Source organism: Cydia pomonella, chromosome 12 (assembly GCF_033807575.1).
Source record: "Cydia pomonella isolate Wapato2018A chromosome 12, ilCydPomo1, whole genome shotgun sequence".
Taxonomy (NCBI): domain Eukaryota; kingdom Metazoa; phylum Arthropoda; class Insecta; order Lepidoptera; family Tortricidae; genus Cydia; species Cydia pomonella.
The window spans coordinates 18,344,173-18,371,206 of NC_084714.1; the positions used below are offsets into that span (position 1 = coordinate 18,344,173).

General features: G+C 35.7%; 1 protein-coding gene across 4 annotated transcripts in view; it reads right to left on the reverse strand.

Annotated features, from left to right (window-relative positions):
* Positions 1–27,034, reverse strand: part of LOC133523764 (facilitated trehalose transporter Tret1) — a 68,127-nt gene that overhangs the window by 13,584 nt on the left and 27,509 nt on the right. The window contains exon 1 of one of the 4 annotated variants that reach the window (XM_061859489.1): positions 22,835–23,163. The exons of 2 other annotated variants lie outside the window; for them this stretch is intronic. In XM_061859489.1, coding sequence (XP_061715473.1) covers positions 22,835–22,900 — 66 coding nt within the window. In that variant the 5' untranslated portion in view covers positions 22,901–23,163. Of the gene's footprint in view, positions 1–7,961; positions 8,171–22,834; positions 23,164–27,034 lie in introns of those variants that run through there. One more of the 4 variants, XM_061859491.1, reaches the window with a different exon arrangement.

Sequence of the window (27,034 nt, forward strand, 5' to 3'; positions counted from 1 at the left end):
ATGTCGATTCCTGTAACTCTATAAACGAACAGTAGTGATAGAAACACACAGACAGACACAAAGGGTCAGAGGTGTAAGGTAAGAGCCGGTGTAGCTTTATTTGACGTTCATAAGCGCATTGTAATATGCCTAGGTACTTGAATAATAAACTATCTTTATCTTTTATGTGAACCTATTATATTTTTATGGAAAGTTTGACAGTTTTTAATGGGATGGCCGCAACCGTAACATTTAACATTAGTCAGTTCATCAAACCACCCATTGGTTTCCGGGGGGCCTATCCAAGTGGCAATCGTTCATAGAAAACGCCAATCGAAAGTGGAGTAATGTGTGTTGTGTGGTGTATTGATCACGTGACTTTTCGTTGCATCTGTCACTGCGATACATTTTTTCTTTCCGATCGGCATTTGTCGATGTAAATACGATCGTCATCTTGGTTAAGCCCCCAGCCGGCCTAGCCAAGGTGACAATCGCTATCGCTACGACAACGAAACGCTTTGTCTCTCTCTCTATCTCTCTTCCATATTAGTGCGACAGTGACAATTGCGTTTCATCACATTTGTTGGCTACGCGGCCTGATCCTCGGTCGCTAAGCAAGGAATGCTTCCAGCCACAAAGCCCCTAGCGCACAAGCACCCTGTTTTTAATTAATGCTTGTTAAGACACTTGTGCACTACTAGCGTAGCAACATTATGTTAATGTCGCTAATTGTCGCGTAAGGCGCTTGCCATTTGCCGCGTGATGTGGTGTGGTGACATGTAGACCGAGTAAGGACGACCTCAGTAGCATCCGCATCCGCCTTGCACTTTTATCCTGTATACTTTATAATTGGGCTTCCGCTGTTTCTATTAAAACAACAAGTCGTCCCTAACAGTAGAGCAATAAAAGAAAATTACGGATAGTAAAGCGTCTTGAAAATCACTTGTTACAGGCGAAATCAGTACCCCTAGTGTAACTGTGATCGACATCATAACGTGACGAACGCGTTTGCGTTAAGTGTCATTTTGTATAGGATTTTGAGTTTCCAAAACGTCCCGCTTGGCGCGCTCTTTCGAAATTCAATACAAAATGAGACTAAACGCAAACGCGTACGTCACGTTTGGAAATCGAATTTATTTACACTAGGGGTACAGTTATTATAACTGTTGCTTATTTATTTATTTAACCTTCATTGCACAAAAAAAGACCTTACTCTACAAAAGGCATTGTCTCCCTACCTGCTTATAAATATTGGCCGAGTGCAAGTCGGACTCGCGCACCGACGATTCCACATCACCGCGTATTTATTTGTGGTTTTTTTTTAAAAGAAGATGGTCATTAATGCGGTTATATGTTTTTGTGATATACTTTTGAAGTTTTTTTTGTTTGTTTTTGTAATGTAAACATAGATACATATATATAGGTAGGTAGACTATTTTTATGCTTAGCTAATTTGAGATAATTTATAGATCGTGTCATTCACGAAGACCCGTGCCTTCACTCTTATTGTCATGTTAATAAAGGTTAGATTTGAGAAATCTGCGCGTCATCGTGGATGACAAGGACTATTGTTTTAATTTTTTTTATAGAAAATATTTTGATATTCTAAATTACGTTATTTGTATAAGGACTACCTATCGGACAATATTTGTGTTCATTACACACACACACACACACACACACACACACACACACACACACACACACACACACACACACATACATAGTAGCGGATGAAACAACGCGCCAAAAGTATCTGATATCCCGGATAACTTTTCCAAATATAGATAAATCTCTAAAAGTCACCTTCAAAAGTACATCTTTTACAGTCTTAATTGTTCTGATATAGAACCGTCAACTTTTGTTAAGCTGTTACAGAATGGTAGATACTTTTGAAACCTTGTTTGATCCGCTACTTTTGATGCTGACTGTACCCTGAAATGTGGGACCCATTAAATTGCATGTTTATCAGACGGTTTAAAAAAATATGGCATGGCTGTTAGGTACTTAACGAAATTGTGGTATTTAATTTATCGCAGTGAGCTATGTCAATATTTACTCTAGCTCAGATATGGGACTCAGTGGATAACGCTCAATGGAGGGATTTTGCTGAACAGCTTGAGGGAATAGGTTTGTTTGAAAAGGCCTTTATAAGAAAAAGGGCTTTACAACTTTTAAGTTATTGTATGAGTATATAGGACTGTATGAGAGACGAGAGATTTCTAATACAAGTTGACAGCGGTAAACACAACAGTCAAATCAAGCCTTAGGTATTTTAAATTAAATCCGGACCCGAGTCCGTCCTTAAACTACATCCAAAAGAGAGGTATGGGCATTGTGTGGTAGGGCACAGCACTGCGGATATCATTCCAGATCTAGAGCAGAGCCCAACTGGGAAAGCACCTCCACCTTACAGAAAACCGCAGCCAAATAGCACTACTCATAGTGTTGTGTTCCTGCCGGTGAGTAAGGTTGCCAGAGCTCAACGAGGGGGGGGGGGGGGTTAGGGTCAGCAACGCGCATGTAACTCCTCTGGAGTTGCAGGCGTACATAGGCTACGAAGACTGCTTACCATCAGGTGGGCCGTATGCTTGTTTGCCACCGGCATAGTATTAAAAAAACTTTAAAAGGAAATTAAACCAGATGAACCTTAGAATTGTTCGCTATTGTCAAAAATTAAGTCAGTAATTGTTAAAGGGATTCGTAATGGATGGATACCAGACACGACGCCTATTAAGAACTTGAAGAGGATGAAATAATATTATTTTAGATGTCAATATATTTGTTCGTATTGGCCTCACAAATTGCTCTTCCTCTGCATTTTTTTCCAGAAGTAATAACAATAATTACTCATGTCATTTCACTTGCATCCATGTCATCAGAGCCGGTTTATGCTGGGTTTCGGACAAGTGTCGACGTTCCAATTTACATATTTTTGTAAATTTTATGGTCAGGTTGGGTTTTAAACCCAATTTAGGGTTGAGGAAATTCAACGACTTACCATCTGGTATTTTACATAAATTATATATTTTTTTGCCTTATAAGTTCGATGTCGGTTTTCAACCTGTACTGTACCTACAAGTAATAACCGTGAAAATAACCCCAACAGAAAGACAATATAAGTAATACAGCAATATAAATATATATATCTGTGAATATAAAGCATGCTGGTTTTTCACAATATATTTCCTTGCTTTAGCTGTATATATCTTGGGTAGATAAATTAACCTATAAAAATATATTAATCAAAATGAAAAAGAAAATGGAAGTCGTGCTAACAATAAAAAGAACAAAAAGATCTTACTTCGGCCATATCTACCGAAATAATAAATATGACATATTGAGAAAAATTATAGAAGGTAAAAGAGGTAAAGGAAGACCTAGAACAACATGGAGTAAAAATATTAGGGATTGGACCGGTACCAAGAACGCCGCCACTCTTTCTAGAACGGCAAAGATTAGAGAAAACTTTCGCATGATGATCGCCGACATCCGATAGGATAATATGGCACCATAAGAAGAAGAAGAAGTGATTCAAGTAAAGTAGGTGTTTATTTATAAAATGGTAGATATTTCAATTGTAAACGAATACAGGCGAGGCTTCACAAAGGTTTGTCATCGGCAATACAACAATAAGAATATAACAATAAAGTTTTACGGCCCTTGCATTTCCTATATTTAAAAGCAATTCGAAGCATAAAGAGCAAATCTACGTGCTTATTTTTACAGCATTCATCAACAATAACCATTAAAGTTCCTTCTTTTTTCACATATATTATTATTTTGTAATAAATTTGATATCCGGACTGATAAGACATTATTAGGTAAATACTTAAAAGTAACCTTTAAATCAAAAGGTCTATGACCTTTCGTAAACCGGAAAGTATCAAACAGTAACCGACTTTATGACAACTCAATAAGAGCTAAAATCGAGAGCGAATTATTATCTTTTTAAACTTATAGTTTACTTTCCTTAAAAGAACAAGTACATAGTCAAGGATTCAGGGATGTCAAAAGCTCCATAAAAATGAATTTTAAATAATGTGAAAAAAAAATACTTGGGCGATATTTTAAAGATATCTATTGATGCCATTTTTTAACAGCTATTTATGCTAATATGTTTTAATCGGATTATATCGTTATTACCGATAAGAGGCGATAATCAATACCCAATAAAATAATTGCATATCATTCACACATCATTAAAGTTACCCCCTTCATGTAGGTACAAACTTGGCAAAATACCATTAATCCTTTATCATAAAATAATAAACACTTTACAACTATTATATTTTATCCATCAGCCGACTATTTATGAACATCGGACCGGCCGAGGTGCTCACAAATATCTGAACACGCCTCAATTGTCACGGGTTAGAGTGCGTGTTCTGATATTTGTGAGCACCTTGGCCGCTATCCAATATATCTGATGGCGACTGTACACTAATCTATGTTTCATTTTACTTAAATGTTATTTTGAGGTAGCTGGCGGAAACTCCTAATTTTGTTTGAAAAATGCTTAGGTATATTAAACAAAAAAGTCATTTTTTTTCTATCAATATTTACATAAAAAAACTACTTAGATAGGTAAGTATATATAAAATTAGTGCACGCTGATAGAAATGCAATTCATTTTTTTTTACATCTCCATTATGCATTTGTTATTGATTGCCCATCTTTTTCAACAAAAATAGTAGTAAGTATTAAGTATTTATATATTTAGGACAAACCAATTTGGAAATGATAAATGTCGATTATTATTATTATTATTAAGTACCTATTAGTGTAAGTATAGGATAAGTCTGTTTAGTTAGTTCCGATTACAACGCTGTCCTAAAACAACTGTCAGACCTAGTGGGAATTGTGGGAGCTTTAGGATGTAAGCTATATCTACCATTTTGAAATCATGCCTGTAAGTGTTATCAGCCTGTATCTGTTTTTTCCCCAATAAAGAAAAAAATATTTATATCTTGGACAGCCCTAACATGCAAGGGTCGGAATCCACTGCACTTGTTACTCGTGTCCGGTCGCGCCGAAATTCCTTTCCTTCACTCGGTTGTTTAATAATGCCGCATGCAGTTTTCCGATCATACATATACATGTACAGTTGCGATCGCAATACACAGATCAATGACACCGCCGACGTGTGTGCTGGGTGCACATACTCGAATGTATTTAATTAATTTAGCATTTTTAAAGACCAGCTTTTTTATGCGAATAGATTTTTACGAATAATTATAGCCTCAATAGTTTTAAAAATCTTTTGTGGTAGAGAAGTTCCTCTAGTCTTCATGAGCAGTTTCATTTCACAAAAAGCACTATTTAAATGCAAATGCTTAATTTTTAGATAAAAACTAAAATATCGCTACAATTTGAGAAGTTCATACTCATACTCATTCTTTATTGGTAATAGGTTCCCTCGATTCCTCATGGATCCCATCATCAGAACTCGAGCTTGACAAAAATGAGACTTGAAAACCTAACTTGCTTAACAAACATAACGAAGAGGATAAATCAACAAACGTGAACTGCGTCGTTGAATAATTCCGTTCTGTTCTTTTTTATAATGTAAATGCTTGATTTGTTGACGAAAATACAAAAATCACGATATAAAAATAAGATTTGAGGAGTTTCCTCGATTCCTCATGGATCCCTTAATCAGAACTTGGTATTGACAAAAATTTGACCAATCTGTATGTATATACTTTCAATCAAAAATAAATAATTATCAAAATCGGTCAAGAAACGACGGAGTTCCGGAGTAACGAACATTAAACAAAGAAACAAAAAAACAATTGAGAACCTCCTCTTTTTGAAATCTTGAAGTGGGTTAAAAATACTGTTGCATATATTTGCCGAAGTTATAAAGTTATAGAACATTCAAAATAACGATGGCATGCTAGATTATAAAATATAAAAATAAATTTACGCTAAACTAAAACTAAATAAATCTAAGCTTTACATACTTAGGGGGATTAGTAAAAATTATAATGTTTGGATTGGATCATTATGTTGTCTATTCAATAAATGATTTGAATTGAATAATAGAACAGTGATTTTTAGTGTGGAGTCGAAGCGCTGGTGGCCTAGCGGTAAGAGCGTGCAACGTGCAATCGTCAAACTCCGGGGTCGCGGGTTCAAACCCCGGCTCGTACCAATGAGTTTTTCGGAACTTATGTACGAAATATCATTTGATATTTACCTGTCGCTTTTTGGTGAAGGAAAACATCGGACTAATCCCAACAAGGCCTAGTTTACCCTCTGGGTCGGAAGGTCAGATGGTAGTCGCTTTCGTAAAATCTAGTGCCTATACCTATTCTAGGGATTAGTTGCCAAGCGGACCCCAGGCTCCTATGAACCGTGGCAAAATGCCGGGACAACGTGAGAAAAATAATGATGACGTGAGTGTGGAGTGAACTTTATTCATTATTTCTTGTTGTGCACGCGAAATCAAAACAGACACTTGTTTAGCATATGCCCGTTATGACAGGCATCCACAATTTATCTCGTAATATAACGTATATCCTAACATCACTTAACTGCTTGTTGATTGGCTCAGTGAAGTCATTTGCAAGTCGTATATTTTATGGCCATTGGTTATTGGTATAGATGGTACTTTAATCCTTACTTCTATTTACTAATAACAAATACCAAGTACTTGTGAAATGATTTTATTTCACCTTCCTTGACTTTGCTTTGCTACACGGCTGTTATTTAATCCAACTTGTTTGGAGGTACATTTGAATACATATACATACATAGTTGTTGAATGTTATTATATATTCTTTTACGATCTACGGACACAAAAAAATCAGAATATCAATAAAAGATCGGTTTAAGTAGGGCCACTTTGTCCGCGTGGATTTATTTCCGAGACACATTTTCAACCCCTTTTGTACCGTAATAGGGGATGAATTTTTAAAAACGCTGAAATTACTTTTACGTATATTATGAAAATGTCTTATTTACGAATTGTCTTGAAACTTAACTTGAAATATAACTTGAACGCCATACAAACGTTGAACCCCATTTTAATACCCTTAGACTCCTTAGAGATTGAATTTTTCAAAATCGATTGTTATATCTTGTGAAGCTTATAAATGCAACCTAATGTGCAAATTTCAACTTTCTAGCTCCAGTAATTTCGGATCTGCGTTCATGAATCAGTCAGTGAGGACAAAAACGCATTTATATAATATAGAAGATTTAAGTCAGGCCTGCGGCCTGCGTGAAAGTATTTATTACGTTAATTGCACTATTTTATGCCAGGCATGTAGGTAGGTTGAAATATTTTATCTTAACCGTTACCTACCTACTAAACATGATCATGTTTTGTTTCTTAAAGGTATTCAGTTTTATCTTGTTTTTTTGCTAATGAGTTATTAAGATTAAGGAATACAGGTATTAAAATGGATTACGTTTTTAATCCTTTCATTTCCATCACAATTGCAGTCAATATTTCCTTACAGGTAATACTTTTTTCTTTTATTACTCTTCAGTCAATAAAACCTAGATATGTTACATGCACGACTTAAAGAGCAATAATATCTAATACACCTAGTGGTACAGTTTTTTTTAAATATGTTTGCGCATGCTAGTACTATCAGCCATGGCAGGTGCTGTACTTTAATTAAATTAATATTTTTTGTGTGTTAGTGAAATATAGTGCAGTATGCTGCGAAATTACATGGAGAAATTAAGAATAAATTAATTGATAAAGTTGCCATGCTTTTTTACGGCTGATGGTACATATTTATTTAATTTATAGGCATATATTACTACCTACCAAATTCAAAATTTATAATAAAACTACCGACAAATTATAGCAGCGCATCAAGGTCTAATTTATTACAAATGCTATACGAAATACTGCAACTAAAATCTGTTATTTTTAAATAACTAAATATGAATACTATGTATGATAAAATACTAAATTAAAAATAAAAGACCAATAACTAACAAAAATGTGTAAACGTACTCACCGATTCAATAATCACAGTCAAAAAATACCGGTACAAATAAATATCTGGCCAAATAAAAAAACCGCAGTTTACAATTAAAAAAACGAATACACTCGAACTATTTAAAAAGTAAACTTTCGATTTTTTTCTCAGGCAAAGGCTGCCAGTCGGCGGCCTATTTTCCTGAAGATCGCGACAACACTGACCGTTGTACGGGGCATGCCTCAATTGAAGCTATACAGTGCAGTCATGTCATATATGGAGTATTTATCTCATGACATATCGTGTGGTTTATGTGAGGGCTTACCTATTTACTCGGGAGATATTATAGTACTACTGGTCAATACTGGTTGATTAATCAATTAATTATTCTCTTATAATTCATTTCCTAGGCTTAGAACTCTTTTCCTGAAGAGGTTTATACATATCACTAATAAGTATAGGATTTTATATATAAAAAAGTAACTATCGACTTAAAGTAACTAAATGGCATAGTTAAATTTCCGAAAAACAATTTTTTTTGTTAGTTTAATTGTTTTTATTTTTACAAAAAGTAATTAAATGTTGCATATAGCGTTGTTATAACACGGACATTACATTTAACTCAACTAAATAATTGAAAACTGTGACATATCAATATCATTTCGAACATCGATCATCCGAGATAGTACTTACGTTTAGTAGCAAATGTATGAACTCGTACTAAACACAAATCAATTTGTAAACAGGCCCTAAGGCAAGTGTACACGCTCGTAAGGGCCTTATAAGATAAAAATTATTTATTGATTATCTACGAAATAGAGTTAATTAGAATACCGGTTTCTTTGAGAAAGTTACTTAATTTAAGCTTAGGGATGCACCCTTGAAATTAACGGAAAAAAAAACCACGGTGTATATTCATGCAGAAATAAAATAAAAATACCCCACGAACTAGTCGCGACAAAAATCAACTTTTATGTCCCGAACTGTTCCCTACCTGGCCCAAACGTTCCAAATATGCCAGCAGCGTTGTATGCGGCTAAAGATATTTGTTTTGACCTGATAAGATCCAGCCGTTTTTTTTTTATATATACTGTGGAAATAATTACCTACTCTTATATATTTTCATACATATTGTATAAATGTGAAATCAAACATCGTACCGATTAGAAAAATATTTGCAGATACGATATACTTCAGTGCACACACGTACACCTGATGTCAAAGATATGTTACATTTTTGAACCTTATTCCATTATAATAAGGCAAATATTGTATACATATTTCTGGCATCGACCGTACAAGAATGCATGTTAACAGTTCTCAGTTCACGATGAGCAGTCGAGTAGATATGGATATTGATAAACAAGGCGTCAGTGTAGAAATAGTTATCTTCAATAAATTACGTTATTTAACCGGAATTTTTTCATAGGTTTTAATTTTATTATTGGAAATGCATTAAGTATATCGGTATCGAGCGTTTCTTTCTAAATCGATTTATTGAAACGATCGCGATAATTGGTTATAATTTAAAAATATGGCTAGTATTGATTCCGCAGCGGCTTAAAGCAATAGTTCAGAGTCAAGGACAACATGCTGAATGTTATGCAGTATCGATCGTAGCAAGAAAGGTCGAGGACATGTAAAAATATCGATGACAAGATTATTGCATTTAAATAAAAATTAATTACCCATTTCAACTTGACTAAAATGTAGAACAACCCACTATGCTAATAGGTACCACTATGACTAAAACTTTAGTCTTTCGGTACCTAGGTTAGTAATCATTCAGCATGCCTGTTAATATTATACTACTCGTTGGTACTACCACACCTGCTATAATAACACTATTGAGTGTTTTTATAGCACTTATTGAGTATGGGTGGTGGTAGCTTCGACGTGTAGCAGAGAAGTTTCGTAGGTTTGACTACACAAATTTAGGTTCGAACCCAACTTGATGGTAAAGAAAATTAGTGAAACAAATGTCCACTATTCTGATACATAGGTACAATATATAACAAAACTGAGTAAAAACAAAATTCTTTTCGTTGTCTTGTTTTTGTGCCCAAAAATGTGACTTGTGGAGTTGAGCTTTTTGTATCGGATGAAATTTAGTTTTTAATTTTTCTCATGTAAAATATGATCTACAGCGAAAAAGACATATACCTATGCAATAGCACTTTACTTTTTTTTTATTTAATAGAAGACAAAAATACACGTGTGACAGAGTGGTCACAAACAAGTCAACGAAAACAATTTTGACCCAACTATATTTTTCAGTGATAAGTCACAACCTGAAATTAAGCTCCAGTATATATCATCCTAACTCCCGACTTCCTGTTAGGAGGACAAAATCAAAGCGAATTTTGAACTGTAATGGAATAAGACGGTTCCAAATTCATAACTTCAAAAATGACTTTTGACTCTTGTTTAAGTTTTTTTGTGGGAAAAATAGCTGTATGACTCATCCAGCTAGTCCAGCTACCTACTGAAGTTTATGTAAACTGGCATGTCCCTGATATACTAAGGCTTGGGCTCAGAATCCTGCTACCCGCCTTGTTATGCTCGCGGACGCAAACATGCAAATAGCGCTTGAACACATAAGGGTGGGCCTGCGCAAGTGCGCATACTGAAAGGTAGTTTAAACGATGCCAGTGGCTGGCACCAGTCTTACTGGCATCTCAGCTCAAGAGTACTTAATGTACAGTAAGCTACAGAGAAGCTGACCCCCCCTGCAAACTAATTTCTATGCAGGAGGGTCAGTTATTTCTGTAGCTGCAAAAGTGGCGTCTTTATTAATAAAATTCATTCAATAACCATGCAATTTTGCAGCTCACTGTACTTGTGCATGCCAGTTACAGGGACCAGAGGGCCTACCGTGAACACTGAAATTCGCATCTTTCTCTATCACTCTTTCGAATTATGCCTTAATTGGAGTAAAAGAGAAAGATGTCCACAATTTACGAACTTCGGTTACCGTTCAAGAAGTCTTCAAGAGTCTTCGGAAGTTCGGTATTCGCGGTAGGCCCTCGGCTACTTGCCTCATTACGATTCGTTTCCAGTAAGAGTTTGTAGAGCAGAGTTGATCCTAATGATTCTAGCATTTTAAACCAAAGGCTTCCTCAATAAATATCAGTAGGTAAGTTAACTTTTACGCCCTCATATTTTTAAATATTAATGTTGTTATGATTCATGTATGTAACACAACTCCAATGGTTTCCAAATTGTATCACAATGGACGTCTGTCGTGCGCAAGCCGTCAATTGTGAGAATTTGTCAGAAATGGAGAGGTGTGTCTAAAGCGGAGAAAATGCAAGACTGACAAATATGGTAGCGAGAAAAATTTAGTTTCTGAAAACTGTTATTATATTAATATGCAAAATAATTTCAAGATATTTTCGCGGTGTTTATACCTAGATGCTGTTTATTTTTCATTAAAATGGAAATAGTGAAAAGGTATTCTTAAAATATTACTTCTGATTGTAAAACAGATCTTACAATTTCTTAGCTTTATAAGGTGTTTTATGTTTTTATCATATTTAGAAAATGTTTATTTTTAATTTGCCGTGTTATTTTTTCGTTTTATAACTATTTAACAAAATTATGACTAAGGCAGTTGATCTACGCTGTTAATATGTAAATGGTAAATATAGTTAAGTCATAATCGTTTCTATTATATTATACACTAACTTCTGTAACACAGGTTTTTACCTAGCTCAGTACCCCTAGTGTAACTTTGATCGACATCATAACGTGACGAACGCGTTTGCGTTAAGTCTCATTTTGTATAGGATTTTGAGGTTCCAAAACGTCCCGCTTGGCGCGCTCTTTCGAAATCCAATACAAAATGAGACTAAACGCAAACGCGTACGTCACGTTTGGAAATCGAATTTATTTACACTAGGGGTACAGAAGACCGGGACTTCAACACCTAAATGTACTTGCCTTTAATGCTTTTTTTTAGTTTTCCGTAGTCAACTAGGAACCATTATAGTTTCGCCATGTCCGTCTGGTCTGTCTGTCCGAGGCTTTGCTCAGTGGTCGTTAGTGCTAGAAAGCTGAAATTTGGCATGGATATATAAATCAATAAAGCCGAGAAAGTCGTACAATAAAATCTAAAAAAAATTTTTTTTAGGGTAAATTTTTTTTTCTTCAACCCTACTGTGTGGGATATCGTTGGAAAGGTCTCTCAAAACTAATAGGGGTCATCCACAAACATTTTTTGATAAAGTGAATATATTCGGAGATAAACACTCCGAAAGAAAAAAAAATGTGCCCCCCCCCCCTCTAACTTTTGAACCATAGGTCCAAAAAATATGAAAAAAATCTTGGAAGTAGAGCTTAAAAAAGACATTAAACGAAAACTATAGCGGATATGATCAGTTTAGCTGTTTTTGAGTTATCGCAAAAAGTTTCCCCTTCATAGTAAAAAGACGTACATCCACAGTTCATCCCTTGGTTGTTCAATCTACTATACTTTAAGTTCCAGTTTAGCTTATTGTGACGAAGGAGTTACTACGGAACCCTACTCTGAGCATGGCCCGACATGCTCTTGGCCGGTTTTTAATATGTGGTTTTGGCGCGTGTGGAAGCGAGTCTGCGTGTGCGCCGCTACGCACGTGTCGACTATTCCGAAAACGCGCTTTATCGATCTACGCGAAGATAAACTATGCTCATGCTATGCACTCTTATCAACAATGTTGGTAATTTTCCAAAAACATTGAAATTGATATATATTATTTACTGAACCAGTGGAAAATTATATACTTTATCGTAAAGGCTCTCTTTAGACTAAAGGTAGAATTTACTTTAAAGTAAGTGGTGATTTTGAATGATAAATATTTAATAACGTTCATTTGAATTTGGTTTGTAAAGTTATACAGTTAGTAATTTACTCGCGTTGGTGTGGTGAAAAAAGTTGTTTCACTTGGGAACAAAGTTTATTTAACCCTCGTGCCTTGAAACCCTCACAACGCTCAAGATCTCATTTTTCGAATCATTCGCTACGCTCGTGATTAAATATTGAAATTTTTCGCTTGCTCGGGTATCATTATTAGGACAAGACGTTATACAATTACTTTATCCCCTTGTTAAACAAAAAACATTATTTTTGTATGTAGGTTGGTACATATGACTAATTATTTATTTGTCCAATCAGTTTTGCTAACAAAACTAGTGTTGTTTGTATATGGTGCATTTTCGCAACTAGCCACATTCTTATGAGCTGGCCTTGTTCGAAACTAACAACATTCTCAAGTGGTCACGCCATCTCATCACCATAAAAATGTTTTTAATGCAATATGACGTTTTTATGATAAAAATATTGATGAAAATGCAACACAAGTAAGAGCATTTTCACATAGTTTGAATTTCGATTCCGTATAGTTTCGCCATGATGATGACCTTTGGAGAAAAACAGCAGCTAGAAAATGCCCTATGGCATCATCCTTTTATTTTATTTATTATTTGCAAGCTTTTATTTAGTTTCACCTGTCCCGTTTCCTGTCTGTAATCAAATCTTGCAAGTTAAATTTGATCCACTTCCCGGTTTCCGATTGAGCTGAAAATCAATACATATGTCGGGTGACAATGCAATATTATGGTACCATCGAGCTGATATGATGATGGAGACAAGAGGTGGACATAGGATCTCTGTGATAAAACAACGCAACCTAATTGTGTTTGGGGTTTTTAGAATTGGCTCGATGAGTATTAGTTGCCTGTGGAAAGAAAAGTACAGTCAGCGATAAAAGCTTGTACCAAAAATGATTTTTTTTCGAGAAACTTATTTGCATTCTATTGGTTCTTAAAAACACATTCACACACACACATTTTTGAGTTCCGTACCTAAAAGGTAAAACAGGGCCCTATTACTAAGACTCCGCTGTCTGTCCGTCCGTCCGTCACCAGGCTGTATCTCACGAACCGTGATAGCTAGACAGTTAAAATTTTCACAGTGATGTATTTCTGTTGCCGCTATAGCAAATACTAAAAAGTGCGGAACCCTCGGTGGGCGAGTCCTCGCACTTGCCCGGTTTTTACTTTTTGCTCCTTTGTAATCGTATCCGACATCCGATATCTGTACCCCTAGTGTAAATTTAATGGGCATCATAACGTGACGAACGCGTTTGCGTTAAGTCTCATTTTGTATAGGATTTTGAGTTTCCAAAACGTCCCGCTTGGCGCGCTCTTTCTAAATCCAATACAAAATGAGACTAAACGCAAACGCGTACGTCACGTTTCGAAATCGAATTTATTTACACTAGGGGAAAACGCTGTAATGCTGATTTAATGCAAGGTAAATCAATCCGAAAATTACATCCGAATCATAATTAAATTACTTATTAAGACGCGTATATTTACTGCATTGATTGAAGATTCATAACAGGAAAAATTATTAAAGCTTACAAGATAATAGTTTATTAAGTCAATGACTATTGCGTACACTTCATACTTGGCAAATAAAGGGCATACATGACCACAAAAAACATACTTAGGTTAAGATTACATCTTAAGAGCACACGGACGATAAATAAGATTTCCATGTCCTTTTGGAAAAATAAAATAAACAAACGTTATTTTCCGTTATATCGTACTGGCAAAGTCAAGCCTTCATTGTGTTGTTGTTGTTACTATATGGGCCCATTTCTCGGACAGCATTAGTCTAATATTATTAATGTATTGCCATGGTAACCCATACGACTTGACAGTTTGTGGACTAATAATATTAGGCCTAAGATACATTTCTGTGGCCCTAGTGAAAAAGGGTACAAGTCTCTGGCAGCGCAGGTGTAAAGGGGTGTAAGTTCCACGTAACACTTATGCCTTTATACACCTAAACTGCCAGAGACTTGTACCCTTTTTCAATAGGGCCACAGATTTGTAAGTTTTACTTACGTAATAAATAAGTAGGGACACATCAGCTATACTACAGAAGGAAAGATGAATATCATTATCTCATTCTAACATATAGCTTTGTTCTTACTTACGTAAGTAAAACTTACAAGTGTATCTTAGGCCTTACACTAATTCCTACCGTTCGAGAAATGGGCCCGGACGAAAATATTCGAGTTAGTTTTGGATCATAGTTGGCGGCTTTTGCATTGTAGTGCGGTGGTTTTACTTATGTTTATGAATTCGGTCGTGCATAAATAGCAATCGAGTCAGAATTGGCAGTGAAGCCCAACAACAAACAGCCCGGGAGCCGTGAAAAAAAACTCTATTAATGCTTTTTGCTCTCCCTAGTCCTTACTGCGGACTCGAAGGAAGGGTTCACGGACCATTTTATAAGTCCCTGTATGAGCGCATATAATAATCGCTTACTGTACTTATACCAGTTATACCTTTGTACTCACAAACAAATAGTTAGTGTATCTGTCACAGTCATTACATTTAATAGTTAGTTAATACTTATAATTTTTTTTTTTTTTTTAATTTATTTAGGAAACAAACAGTCACATATTAATATATATAAGCTTAAGTGATAACAAACAGACCTTTAGTTCCATTGAAAATAAAAGTATACATAGTAAATTACAGATCGAAACAGGGAAGGTGTTAGGCATCTTCTTGTCTGTCACGCGTACAGGGACTTCAAAACATCGGTAGGTAATTAATAAATGCATGACATAGTACAGAGTTTAAAGTGGTATACAAAATAATTAAAAATACATGTATCGCTATAGTTGTTATGCGTGCAAATAATATATAGTTACTAGGTACTTAAAAGAAAACGTACAATATTTATAAAGAAAAGATTGAACTTCGCAGAATGCTACTGTATTTACAAAATGATAATGAAAAAATATCTAAATTTGAAAATTTATCATTGTAATCACGACAGGTTCGTCTAAAAAAAGTATGCTTGGCAAAATTAGAACCACAAAAGCTAATATGGAATGTTTGGGTGTGGCGAGTGGGAATACGACGAGGCAATTTAAAAATATTTTTTTCAAGAAGATCAGGAGAGTCAATATAGTTATTTAAAAGCTTATATAAAAACATTTGGTCTATATATACGCGGCGTCCGACTAATGGCGTGAGACCGTGCCGTATGCTGGTACTTTCAGACAGATTCAAACCATGGCGGAAGTTAAGTGACTTTAATAATTTATTTTGAATTCTTTCAATTCGCGTTTTATGAACTGTATATTGGGGAGTCCAAACGATGCAATCGAATTCTAAAACACTACGGACGTAAGAGGAATATAATATCTTTAGAGTATTAGGGTCTTTAAAGGGTTTAGAGAGCCGAAGTATCAAACCCAACTGCTTATAAGCTTTTGCAGTAATAAGATCTATATGTGAAATAAAATTGAGCTTTGAGTCTAAAGTGATACCTAGGTCTCGAACTAAGGAAACTCTATTTAGTTGCTTGCCTAAAAAGTTATAGTTAAATAAAAGGGGTACACGCTTATGGGTGAAAGTGATACACTTGCATTTATCAGGGTTGAGTAGTAGTTGGTTGGAGTTGCAGTAGGTAGCAAAACTGTCAAGATCACGTTGTAGTTCAAGGCAGTCGTTGTTTGTTTTTATAATTTTAAATATTTTTGTATCATCAGCGTAAACAAGATGCCTTGAACTATTAAGTGATAAACCTATGTCGTTAATATATAGGATAAATAAAAGTGGTCCTAAATGCGAACCTTGGGGTACACCTGAATCAATGGTCAAGTATCTTGAAGTAAAGCCTCTTAGAGATACTGCTTGGCTACGATTTTGTATGTAAGATTCAAGCCATCTATGAAGATCACCGTGTATACCAAGATCATATAATTTTTGAAGTAGGTGGGCATGATTAATTTTATCAAATGCTTTTGAGAAATCGGTATACACGGCGTCAACCTGATAACCATTGTCTAGAGCATTCAAAATAAAATCTGTAAAAGTAATAAGGTTGGTGTCGACACCTCGACCACGAAGAAATCCGTGTTGATTTGGAGAAATAATGCGAACAACACAATTAGTTAGTTCCGAGGTCACAATTTTTTCAAATATTTTGCCAAAAATGCATAATTTGGATATAGGTCTGTACTGTGTCACGTCGTGTTTATCCCCACTTTTGTGTATTGGTGTTATTAGAGCAGTTTTCCAAACAGATGGAAAACAACCCTCGGTCAGCGATTTATGAAAGATAATAGTAAGAGGTATAGACAGTTCTTTACTACAACGGGATATTAAGATAGGATGAATCTTGTCAGCCCCAGCACCTTTGTTAACATTAGTGTTTTGTAGATATTTTTGGACTAGGGCATTACTTAAATTAATGGAGGAGATGTCAATCGGGGTGTTAATCGTACGGATATTAGGGGAAAATGAGTACATGTTGTTTTTTACAAAAACAGAATGAAAGTAATCGTTGAAGTAATTTGCTACCGTTTCAGAGTCAGCCGATGTTTTATTCCCGTAAGTCATACAGTCTGGAGTTTTATTTGCAGCAAATTTAGACTTAATGAAAGACCAAAAATATTTCGGACATTGTCGTATATTTCTCTCGGCAAAAGATATGTATGAGTTATAGCAATCTATTTCCATCTTACGCTCTCTTGTTCTCAGTAGCTTAAAAGAAAGGTAGTCCAAAGGATTTTTATAAGTTTTCCATCTAGTATGCATGTTACGTTTTTCGCGACTTACTTTAATTAACGCCCGAGTGAACCACGGAGGACGATTTCCAGATGACTGTGTTCGGCTAAGAGGGACATACTGTTTAATTAGCGAGTTTAAGATTGAATAAAAATAAGACACTGCTTGTTCAGTATTCATGCCATTCATTTGGGTCCAGTCTGTTGAACATAGATCGTTTCTGATTTTTTCGTAATTAGCAGCATAAAAGAGTAATTTCTCTCTGGGGCGATCGTGTACGACCGAAGGAAAAGGAAAATTAAAACATATGTCCAGTGACCTATGATGGGAGTCCTCGGTAGTAAGAGGTGACTTACAGTGAGTGACTGTACCACACAAGTCACTCAACACAAGGTCCAAAATTCGGTTGTTAACATTAAAGCATCCATTTAACTGTTTTAAGTCAGAGAAATTTAGGAAATCGGAAAGTAAAGTTGAGGTTGTATTGTTATTAGCGTCAAGTTTTAAATTCCCGTTAGTTTGAGTCCAGACGGCATGACTAATATTAAAATCTCCTACAATTATATAATTGTCGCTCGGATTAGCAGTCATAAAGTCCGATGTGGTATCAAAAAAGGTTTGCAAGGCTGTATAATGAGCGTTACCGTGCGGAAAATAACAACAACAAATGTAAAACTTAGTACATTGCCTATTACTATAATGCAACAGTTAGTATTCCCCAGACGTGTCGAAGTAATCTTTATTACTTGTTTGTCGAACCACGCAATCGCCTTACAAGCTAGCAGTGAAGATAAATGTTATCAGTACCCCTAGTGTAAATTTGATCGACATCATAACGTGACGAACGCGTTTGCGTTAAGTCTCATTTTGTATAGGATTTTGAGTTTCCAAAACGTCCCGCTTGGCGCGCTCTTTCTAAATCCAATACAAAATGAGACTAAACGCAAACGCGTACGTCACGTTTCGAAATCGAATTTATTTACACTAGGGGTACTGTTCTACTTAATGTTTCACTAATCTTGTACTATAGTCTGAATATCTTAGTCTAGAAATCTTCCTAATTTTAATGCCTTTAAGGGGATAGTAGGAAGCAATTAGGGCAAAATAATTATAGCCTTCAGGTTATAAAGCACATGATGATGATGATGGTTAGGTTATGACTGCTTACCATCAGGCGGGCCGTATGCTTGTTTGCCACCGACGTAGTACAAAAAAATAGGCCTTATGAGACACATTCGAATTTTAAGAATATGATTTGATGATACCAGATATTGGTCTGTTAGGCCTGTGCCCAGCAGTGGGACGTATATAGGCTGAATTATTATTTATTATTATTGATACTGAGTTGACATTAGTTTCCGTGTCCGTGTTTCAGTTCTCGTACTATCAAATCACGATCCTACTTTAAAAACTAGAATGAACATGATATTAATGTAGACATACTACATATATATTATATTATGTCGTAAACGTACGTAAATGGAGCATTTCCTTAGTTGATTTTCCTTTAATATAAAACCGGTAGATGGTCTACGAGTATGTCTGCCACAATATTATACCTACAGATTTTTCCATTGTTTAATCCTTATTATGTAATCATAAACCTTAGTAAATTGTGTTACATTAATAATTTAAGACCCATACATAACTCAACAATTGAATCTACACGATGAAATTTAATCGGTGACCGGGAACCAATTTTTCTAGTTCAGTCATCAATGGCGATTACCTTTAACTATGAGTGTTATGGGAGCAACTCCGAAATCACAAAAAAATACTGTTTTATACATTTCGGCTGGTCCGATGTTGATATTTTCTATGAGAGAGACAATTTTTTTTCGCGTTTTCAGGGTCGGTCCCATAGTTAAAGGTGAACGCCGTCGATGACTGAATACCTATTAAAAATTGGTTCCTGATCACCGATTAAATTTCATCGTGTATATAGCCTAAGCTGAATACCTTACGTTTAAGAATAAAGTAAAGAAAATTCTTAACCTTTTTTGCAACAAGAAACGTTTCTGCATTTCGTGACTTGTTGGTAACATTTTTAAGTAGGTTTAATTTTGGTACAATAATACACATAGGGTCACTTGCACCATCCCACTAACCCGGGGTTAACCGGTTACATCTACCACCAGTTTTATTTGACACTGGTTAATCTCGGGTTCGTGGGACGGTGTAAGTGGCGCTGAGATGCAAAACTGTCCCAATTAGTAGCATCTTAGAAGAATGTGGAGAAGATGATGTCGATCAAGATATGATAGATATGGAATTTACGGTTATTCTGTCATTTAGAATCGGAAAGTTGAAAAAACACACATTTTATTTTTCCAATATTTCTAGTTCCTCCTATGGAAATTCCAAATAGAGAACCATACATAATTAAGAAATTCAGCCTTTACGATATGTTTATCTTTCTTGGACATATCGTAAGATCTCGTTCGTTGACTGTACTGACCCTGACTTTGCCACAGCAGCCGGTGGCCACGTGGCCACGTGCTCGGTAATGATCCGTATGCACAATGAGTGATGAGGTCACTACATTGTCTACACCGGCCTAACGCAGGTAAAGTGGTAGGGCGAGTCCACACACAATACACAAATGACGCTAGAACGTCAACACGATGAAAAATGAGCATAACGCAAAATCAACAAGCAGAGTTGAAAGAACAAAATAATATATAAAAATTGACTGATACTTAATCCAATGTCACCTTAAATACATAATAAATAAAAAAAATGACCGCACCTCGCCATCAAACGTCAGTTTGGCGAGTTTTATGAAATTTATAAAATGTACTTTACTTTATCATGAATAAATAAATAGGTATAAAATAAAACATTCGTTTAAAGTTGCCTTTTTAGGAGATGACAGCGTTATGGTAAACATTGTGGAAGTATTATGAATTAGGTAATATTAATTTATCTTCTTTTTATGAAACAATGCCGAAATATTTTCTAAATGTTATTTCAAACGACTGTCAATTGATATATTGCACATATTCTAATTCTGGATATCACTGTGCTCTTCGTTTTTCGAGTTTTCTAAATAATACTAATATTGTTTAAAAAGTGAAGGTTGATTTAGGCAAAGGGGTACTACAGATTTTTTTAAAGTTTAGTGAAATGCACCGGAAATATTCAGGATAGATCATACAAGCCTCGCCCCATGCCTAAATTTATTTGAAGTACATATGTACCTATTATAGGTACCTAATAGAAGGTAACATAGAATTGATCAATAGAGCATGTGTTTAAAGTTGTATACACGGAGCATGTGTTTGCAAAGTTGTGTTTTCCGGGTGTTTAACATATCTACTTACCACAATTTTGCTGCGCTCTGCGCATCTTAATCAGATGCTGATAGATATTTTGTGCCATGGGATTCCCAGAGAGTGGATGTATACTGTATACTGTGATTTGTACATCTTAATTCAATACCTACTTAATTCTAATTCGTTCACCGTTTACTAAAAATAATCTTTGACAAAAAAAAAATCATTATTCCTGTAACTCGTAAAGCCCAATGTGATTTCCAATCTACACATTAGTACCTTTCATATAACCCAAAAGTTAGCTTTTCTGTTGTTTCATTGCTTTCTCAAACAATCAAAATTGACCCAAATTGACCCCAATTTACTTTACAAAAAGGTCCAAATTAAAATTGGATAACTTTTTTCAGCAGTTCTACTTCATGAAATGCTTCCCCAATGCCGGATTTAGAGGTCTGGAGGCCTCGGGCAATAAAGGAGTGAAGGCCCCCTGGCCCCAATTTTTTTCCAAATAAAATGGTAAATATACCGAATTCTCTATTGTGGGGGGGCCCCTCTTTTGTGGAGGCCCGGGGCAGTAGCCCCGGTTGCCCTCCCCTAAATCCGGCCCTGTGCTTCCCCACAGCAAATAAGTACACTCGTTACTTTAAAAAAATACTGAAAGATATAACATGTGCTTGGTGTTCTTTTAGCATATGAAGAGTTCCTTCCACTTTTATAGGATCCATCATCCAATCATCAGATACTTGCAAAAAATCTCGTTTTTTTTCAAAGAATAGGTACCTACTGTTGGTAGGTAATTAATCAGCCTACGATGTGTTCTCGGTATAACACGTCATCCTAGTTTAGACAAGCTTCAAATCCGTGTGATTGTTCGATTGACTCGTGAAAATTTAAATTAATTGAGCAATTGAATTGAGTGGCCAGCTTGCGCAGCACGTGTTTCGTTGATGATCGGACAATGATCCTTTTTAACTACAGTGATCAGAAATGATCAGAAATGATCAGAATAATGTCTGTCGTGGGAAAAATAATTATTATGTATTCCCTTTAAAAACATAAGTGACATGAAATTAAATGAAAGTCGGTAGAGAATTCTACCTGTTTCAATTTTGTGTTTTTTTTAAATATGATTAGGAGGTAAACAAGCAGGAGAACCGCCTGATAATAAGCGATTACCGCCGCCCATGGACACCCGCAACACCAGAGGGGTTGTAATTGCGTGTTAAGATGGGAGTACGCTCTTACACAAAAATTTCGTTCACGAAATTAGCAAGCATTTCGAGATTCGATTCATAAAAAATCCTACAAAATCGTTCCTACACATTTTAAACGAGCCATAGACACTGCATATTCCGAAATGAAAGAAAGTTAAAAAAACTAACATTAAAACTATATCAAAATACCAACTCCTAGAACACAACTTCTATGGAAGACGATCTACGACTAACTCGAGGCTACACTGTTAGGATAGTTCGTGTCATCCACGATGACGCGCAGATTAGTCAAATGTAACCGTTAATAACATGATAATATTGATAATACGAGCTAAGGCACGCGTCGTTGTGAATGACACGATCTATATTAGTATTCGTGCTCTGGGACACATACACATTCTTACACAGTTTGTATCGTGTTTTTTTAATCCTGACTTACTCGATCTCGGAACTTCCTGGGTACCTAAAATGACAAAACAAAAATCGGCCGATTCAATTATTTGATATTAATAATTACTAAACTTAATTAGTAACTTAAACAAAAACTAATTTGTTACGTACAAACTGAAAGGAAGGAAAATGAGTAAAATAAAAATTGCCTGAGGAAAGTAATTAAATACTAATTACAGTTACAAGATTATGTAAATCGAAAAAAAGTTAATGACAGCTTTCCTGTATCGTTAAAATCTAATAGATATTCGTTTTGTTAAATTAGTACAGAAATGTATGAGCCAGTCTATTTTTTATTTACTGTCGCATGTTTAGTTTTCAAATTTTAAACTTTTATTTTATATAGGTTCTATTAATACCGCGAGTATCCTAAAGGAAACTTTTAAAAACCTACCTCCTTTTCGGGATCTTCATATATCTTGTACGTCTTCAAATTCAACCCGTAATTGTCAAACTCCATGATTCACAAATCACTCAAATACACTAGAATAGGGAACAGAATCAAATGGGCCCGAGCGGGCTGCGCATAAGCTTATATGTTGTTCGTTTTCCTTATAAACACGTTATGGATCTTGTGGCACTTTTCGAAAATCCCCCTGAGTCTTCAACCGCGAGTGCGCGCGACGGAATACAGTCACCGGTTGTGATCACCTTACCTGTCTAAATATTTACACATTCCTTTAACACTTCAACAAATTGTTATTAAAGCTGCCTACAGACGAGTATTCGAGGCAAAAATAGAATTGGAAATATCAAATCCATGAATGACATATGTCCAGTTATGTTATTTGCGGACTAGCGAATTTAAATTTAGACAATATGTTTGTCATACCCACATATCTACACAAACTTAATATGTTAGCTACTTTTCTGCTAAAGATTAGTAATAGCATACTATTATTTAGGTGCTATTTATAAAAGCGGAATAGGGATAGGGAGCGGTGGTGGCCGAGTGGATATGACGTCCGACTTTCAATCCGGAGGTCGCGGGGTTCAAATCCTGGCTCGTACCAATGAGTTTTTCGGAACTTATGTACGAAATATCATTTGATATTTACCACTAGCTTTTCGGTGAAGGAAAACATCGTGACGAAACTTGCATACATCTGCGAAGAAATTCAAAAGTGTATGTGAAGTTCCCAATCCACATTGAGCCAGCGTGGGGACTATAGCCCGAGCCCTCTCGCGCATGAGAGGAGGTCTGTGGCCAGCAGTGGGACGTATATAGGCTGAATTATTATTTATATATTTATAAAAGGGTCAGAAACGCTTCTTTTAGAACCTATTTTACCTAGCCCAAGACACCAAGACAAAATAAAATGCTTGTTTGTCTGTGTCTGGATTTTCGTCCGAACTACCTACTTCCGTCTCGTCGTTTCGTTAATTTTACGCATGCTATGTATCTTGACAAGTTGACGCCACGGAGCAATGGGCATATGTATCTTAAAAAAATATTGTCTTGAAAGCTCTGGATTTCTTATCATATATTTATATATTACTTTTAATATATATATTTTAATATTATTAAAGTTAGTGAACATGTCCAGAAATAAATCACAAGACTGCGAGCAAGTTCGGTATTTCCAATTTACTTTTCACACTTCTTTTTATATTTATACATTCGATAATTATTCGGTATAACCCGGACATTTTCCTTATTCGCAGTTTGCACAGTCTCATAACTACCTACATAATGAAAATAGAAATATTACATATACACAAATCAACGCCTCCACCTTAATAATATTTCCATAAAATAATTATTATAATCATTACATAAATATAGCCGATATCCCTTAACACACGATCTGTTTTAATAATCTAGGCACTATATCTCCTGTTTATTGCATATTACAGTAAAATCTGCCTTAGAAAATTCTGAAGAGACCACACTAAAAATGCGCCCAAGGCGGGAAAGAAACAAATTGCAGGGACCAGTATAAAATGATTTCTTATGCAGAAAATTGTATGAAATGTTGTGCAGGATGCGGTGGTTTTCTAGGGTTCATTCAATGAAGAAAATTTGTACAAGACGTGGTGAAGACGAGATAGTTGTGGAAAAATAGTTTTAATCCGAAAATGGCTTTACATAAGCTTAAATGTTATATGTAACAAGGTGTTTTTCGTGCCGTATATCGAGTCGAGTGAAACGTAATAAGATAAACGCGGAGAGGGGCGATATAGGAGGTGATGTCGCAACGCCGCTAGATGTCGCTAGTAGATGCGCGAACAAATGTGATTAAGTAAATCACGAACAATCACGATGTAACTGTATTAAGACTGTTAGGTAAATACATGACCTATGGCCCGGGTCGTTTTCCTCTTGTTTCTGATTTCCTGTATGTACCGCGGGCGAAACGCAACGAGCCTCCGGAGCCCGACGTCATACAAACCGCAGACTGGGCGTGCTATGACTGGATTTCAGTCACGTACACACCCTCGGTTGACTATATTTGCGTTATTGTTATATTTTAAGTACTTTCCAAATATTTAGGATTATTTTCATCTCTTGTTACTAGTGAATTAAGCTCTACGACATACACCGTCCGGTCCCTATAAAATATTGAATGAATATTTATTTTAAGAATTTCTCTCCACGCTGTCATTTTCAGTTAAAATATAAATTCCACCTGCATTATGTCTTCATTCTCTGCCTTAATAATAATGTAGGAATTATTCATGAAAATTCAAGATCAATAATTATTGTCAAATATAATATTTTTAATGCGTCTTTGTAAACTGTACGTAAAAGATGTCTTGATCCTGGGGGCTTACCACGAAAATCGAAGTTCGTCAATAGCAGACATTTTTCTCTTTCACTCTAATTACGTCTCAGTGGGAGTAAAAGAGAAAGTTCACCGCAATTTGCAAATTTCGGTTTACGCGGTAGGACCCCTGATTTCTTTGCGTACCGCAAGCCAACCGCGACTCCCGCAGGCGTATTCTTATAACAGGTTATGGATTAGATCTGGATTAGTTATGTTAATAACATGTTATTAAGATCAGAATACGCCTGCCGGGCGTCAGTCACGTCCAGCTGCAAAAGTACATGAATGAATTTTACTTATAATGTATCCGTGCAAATTTGCATAACATTATGTCAATCTATAAGAAAAGTTCAATCAGATTCAGAAAGAAAAAAATACGCCTGTAATTTAAAATGATTTTCCTAGTAGATCATAAATGGTTTTTCGTCAGACTCTTATGTTCACGGCTTTTAATGCGCTGAAAATACCACAATTCACCTTTGGAATTCGTTGTCCTATAGTTTTGTTTTGTTTTGTTTTACGAAACCGATGTCGGTTACTCCTAGTAGGCAAAGGCATGTCTTGCTTGCAGTTCTGCAAGAGCAGGCTTCCAGGATCAAGATATTTTTAAAGTCCACCGTCACCCAAAACATATTTAATCGAGATTCATGACACCTATATGTCTGTGCTGTCCTTTTTAAAAGTTAAAAGTCCGCAGCAAGCTCTGTAGCCCTAGTGTAAATATTTTCGACAGCGAAACGTTACATACGCGTTTGCGTTAAGTGTCATTTTGTATGAGATTTTTGACTTTCCAAAACGACCCGCTTGGCGCGCTGTTCAAAAACCTATACAAAATGAGACTTAACGCAAACGCGTACGTCACGTTTCGCTATCGACTAAATTTACACTAGGGGCACGGTTCTCCATATAAACGTATGTAGTTACGCTCTCATTTTAAAACGACTAGCTAGATTGCTCTGAAACTTTGTACTTACAATAGGATAAGGTATATCTATGCCTGTAATTAGTTTATGTAGCTTCACATAGCATAGGTAAAATTTTATCATACATAACTTTTTTTGCTTTATTTCGTTTGTTTCGTAAGCTGGAGCCGTATAAACTAATTATAGGCATAGATATCTCATGTCGTTTTATGTGAAAAGTTTCATTACAATCCAGCACGTAGTTTTAAAATGAGTACAAAACTCCGTTTGCATGGAAAAGTGAAATTCGGCCGAGCTTGCTTCGGACATAGTTAAGTATGTTGTGATATCTGTACCCCTAGTGTAAATTTTATCGACATCATAACGTGACGAACGCGTTTGCGAAAGTCTCATTTTGTATAGGATTTTGAGTTTCCAAAACGTCCCGCTTGGCGCGCTCTTTCTAAATCCAATATAAAATGAGACTAAACGCAAACGAGTACGTCACGTTTCAAAATCGAATTTATTTACACTAGGGGTACTGATTATGTCATTCACATTAATGCGCATAAGCTCTGGCGTATCGTAATTCGTAAGTAACTAAACTACTATCCACATTATTAACAGACAATTAGCTACAGATACAAATACATATATAGGTTATTAGAAATACAGAGAGGTCAATGGTCAGTTAAGTGTCACTGATAGCTTAATTACTATTTAAGGCACGATGATCACACTGTTTATAGAATAAGAAAAAAAATGAACCATTGTACAACCAGCACTTTGCTCAATTGATTGTTACCCCTTCATTACCTGTTATAATAATGGGTATCGTATTTTAATTACATGTCATTTGTGATGATCTCTTTGGCAATGTTTACCTAATTAAAAAGGATTGCAAGTACAAGCAGTGATTGTGTA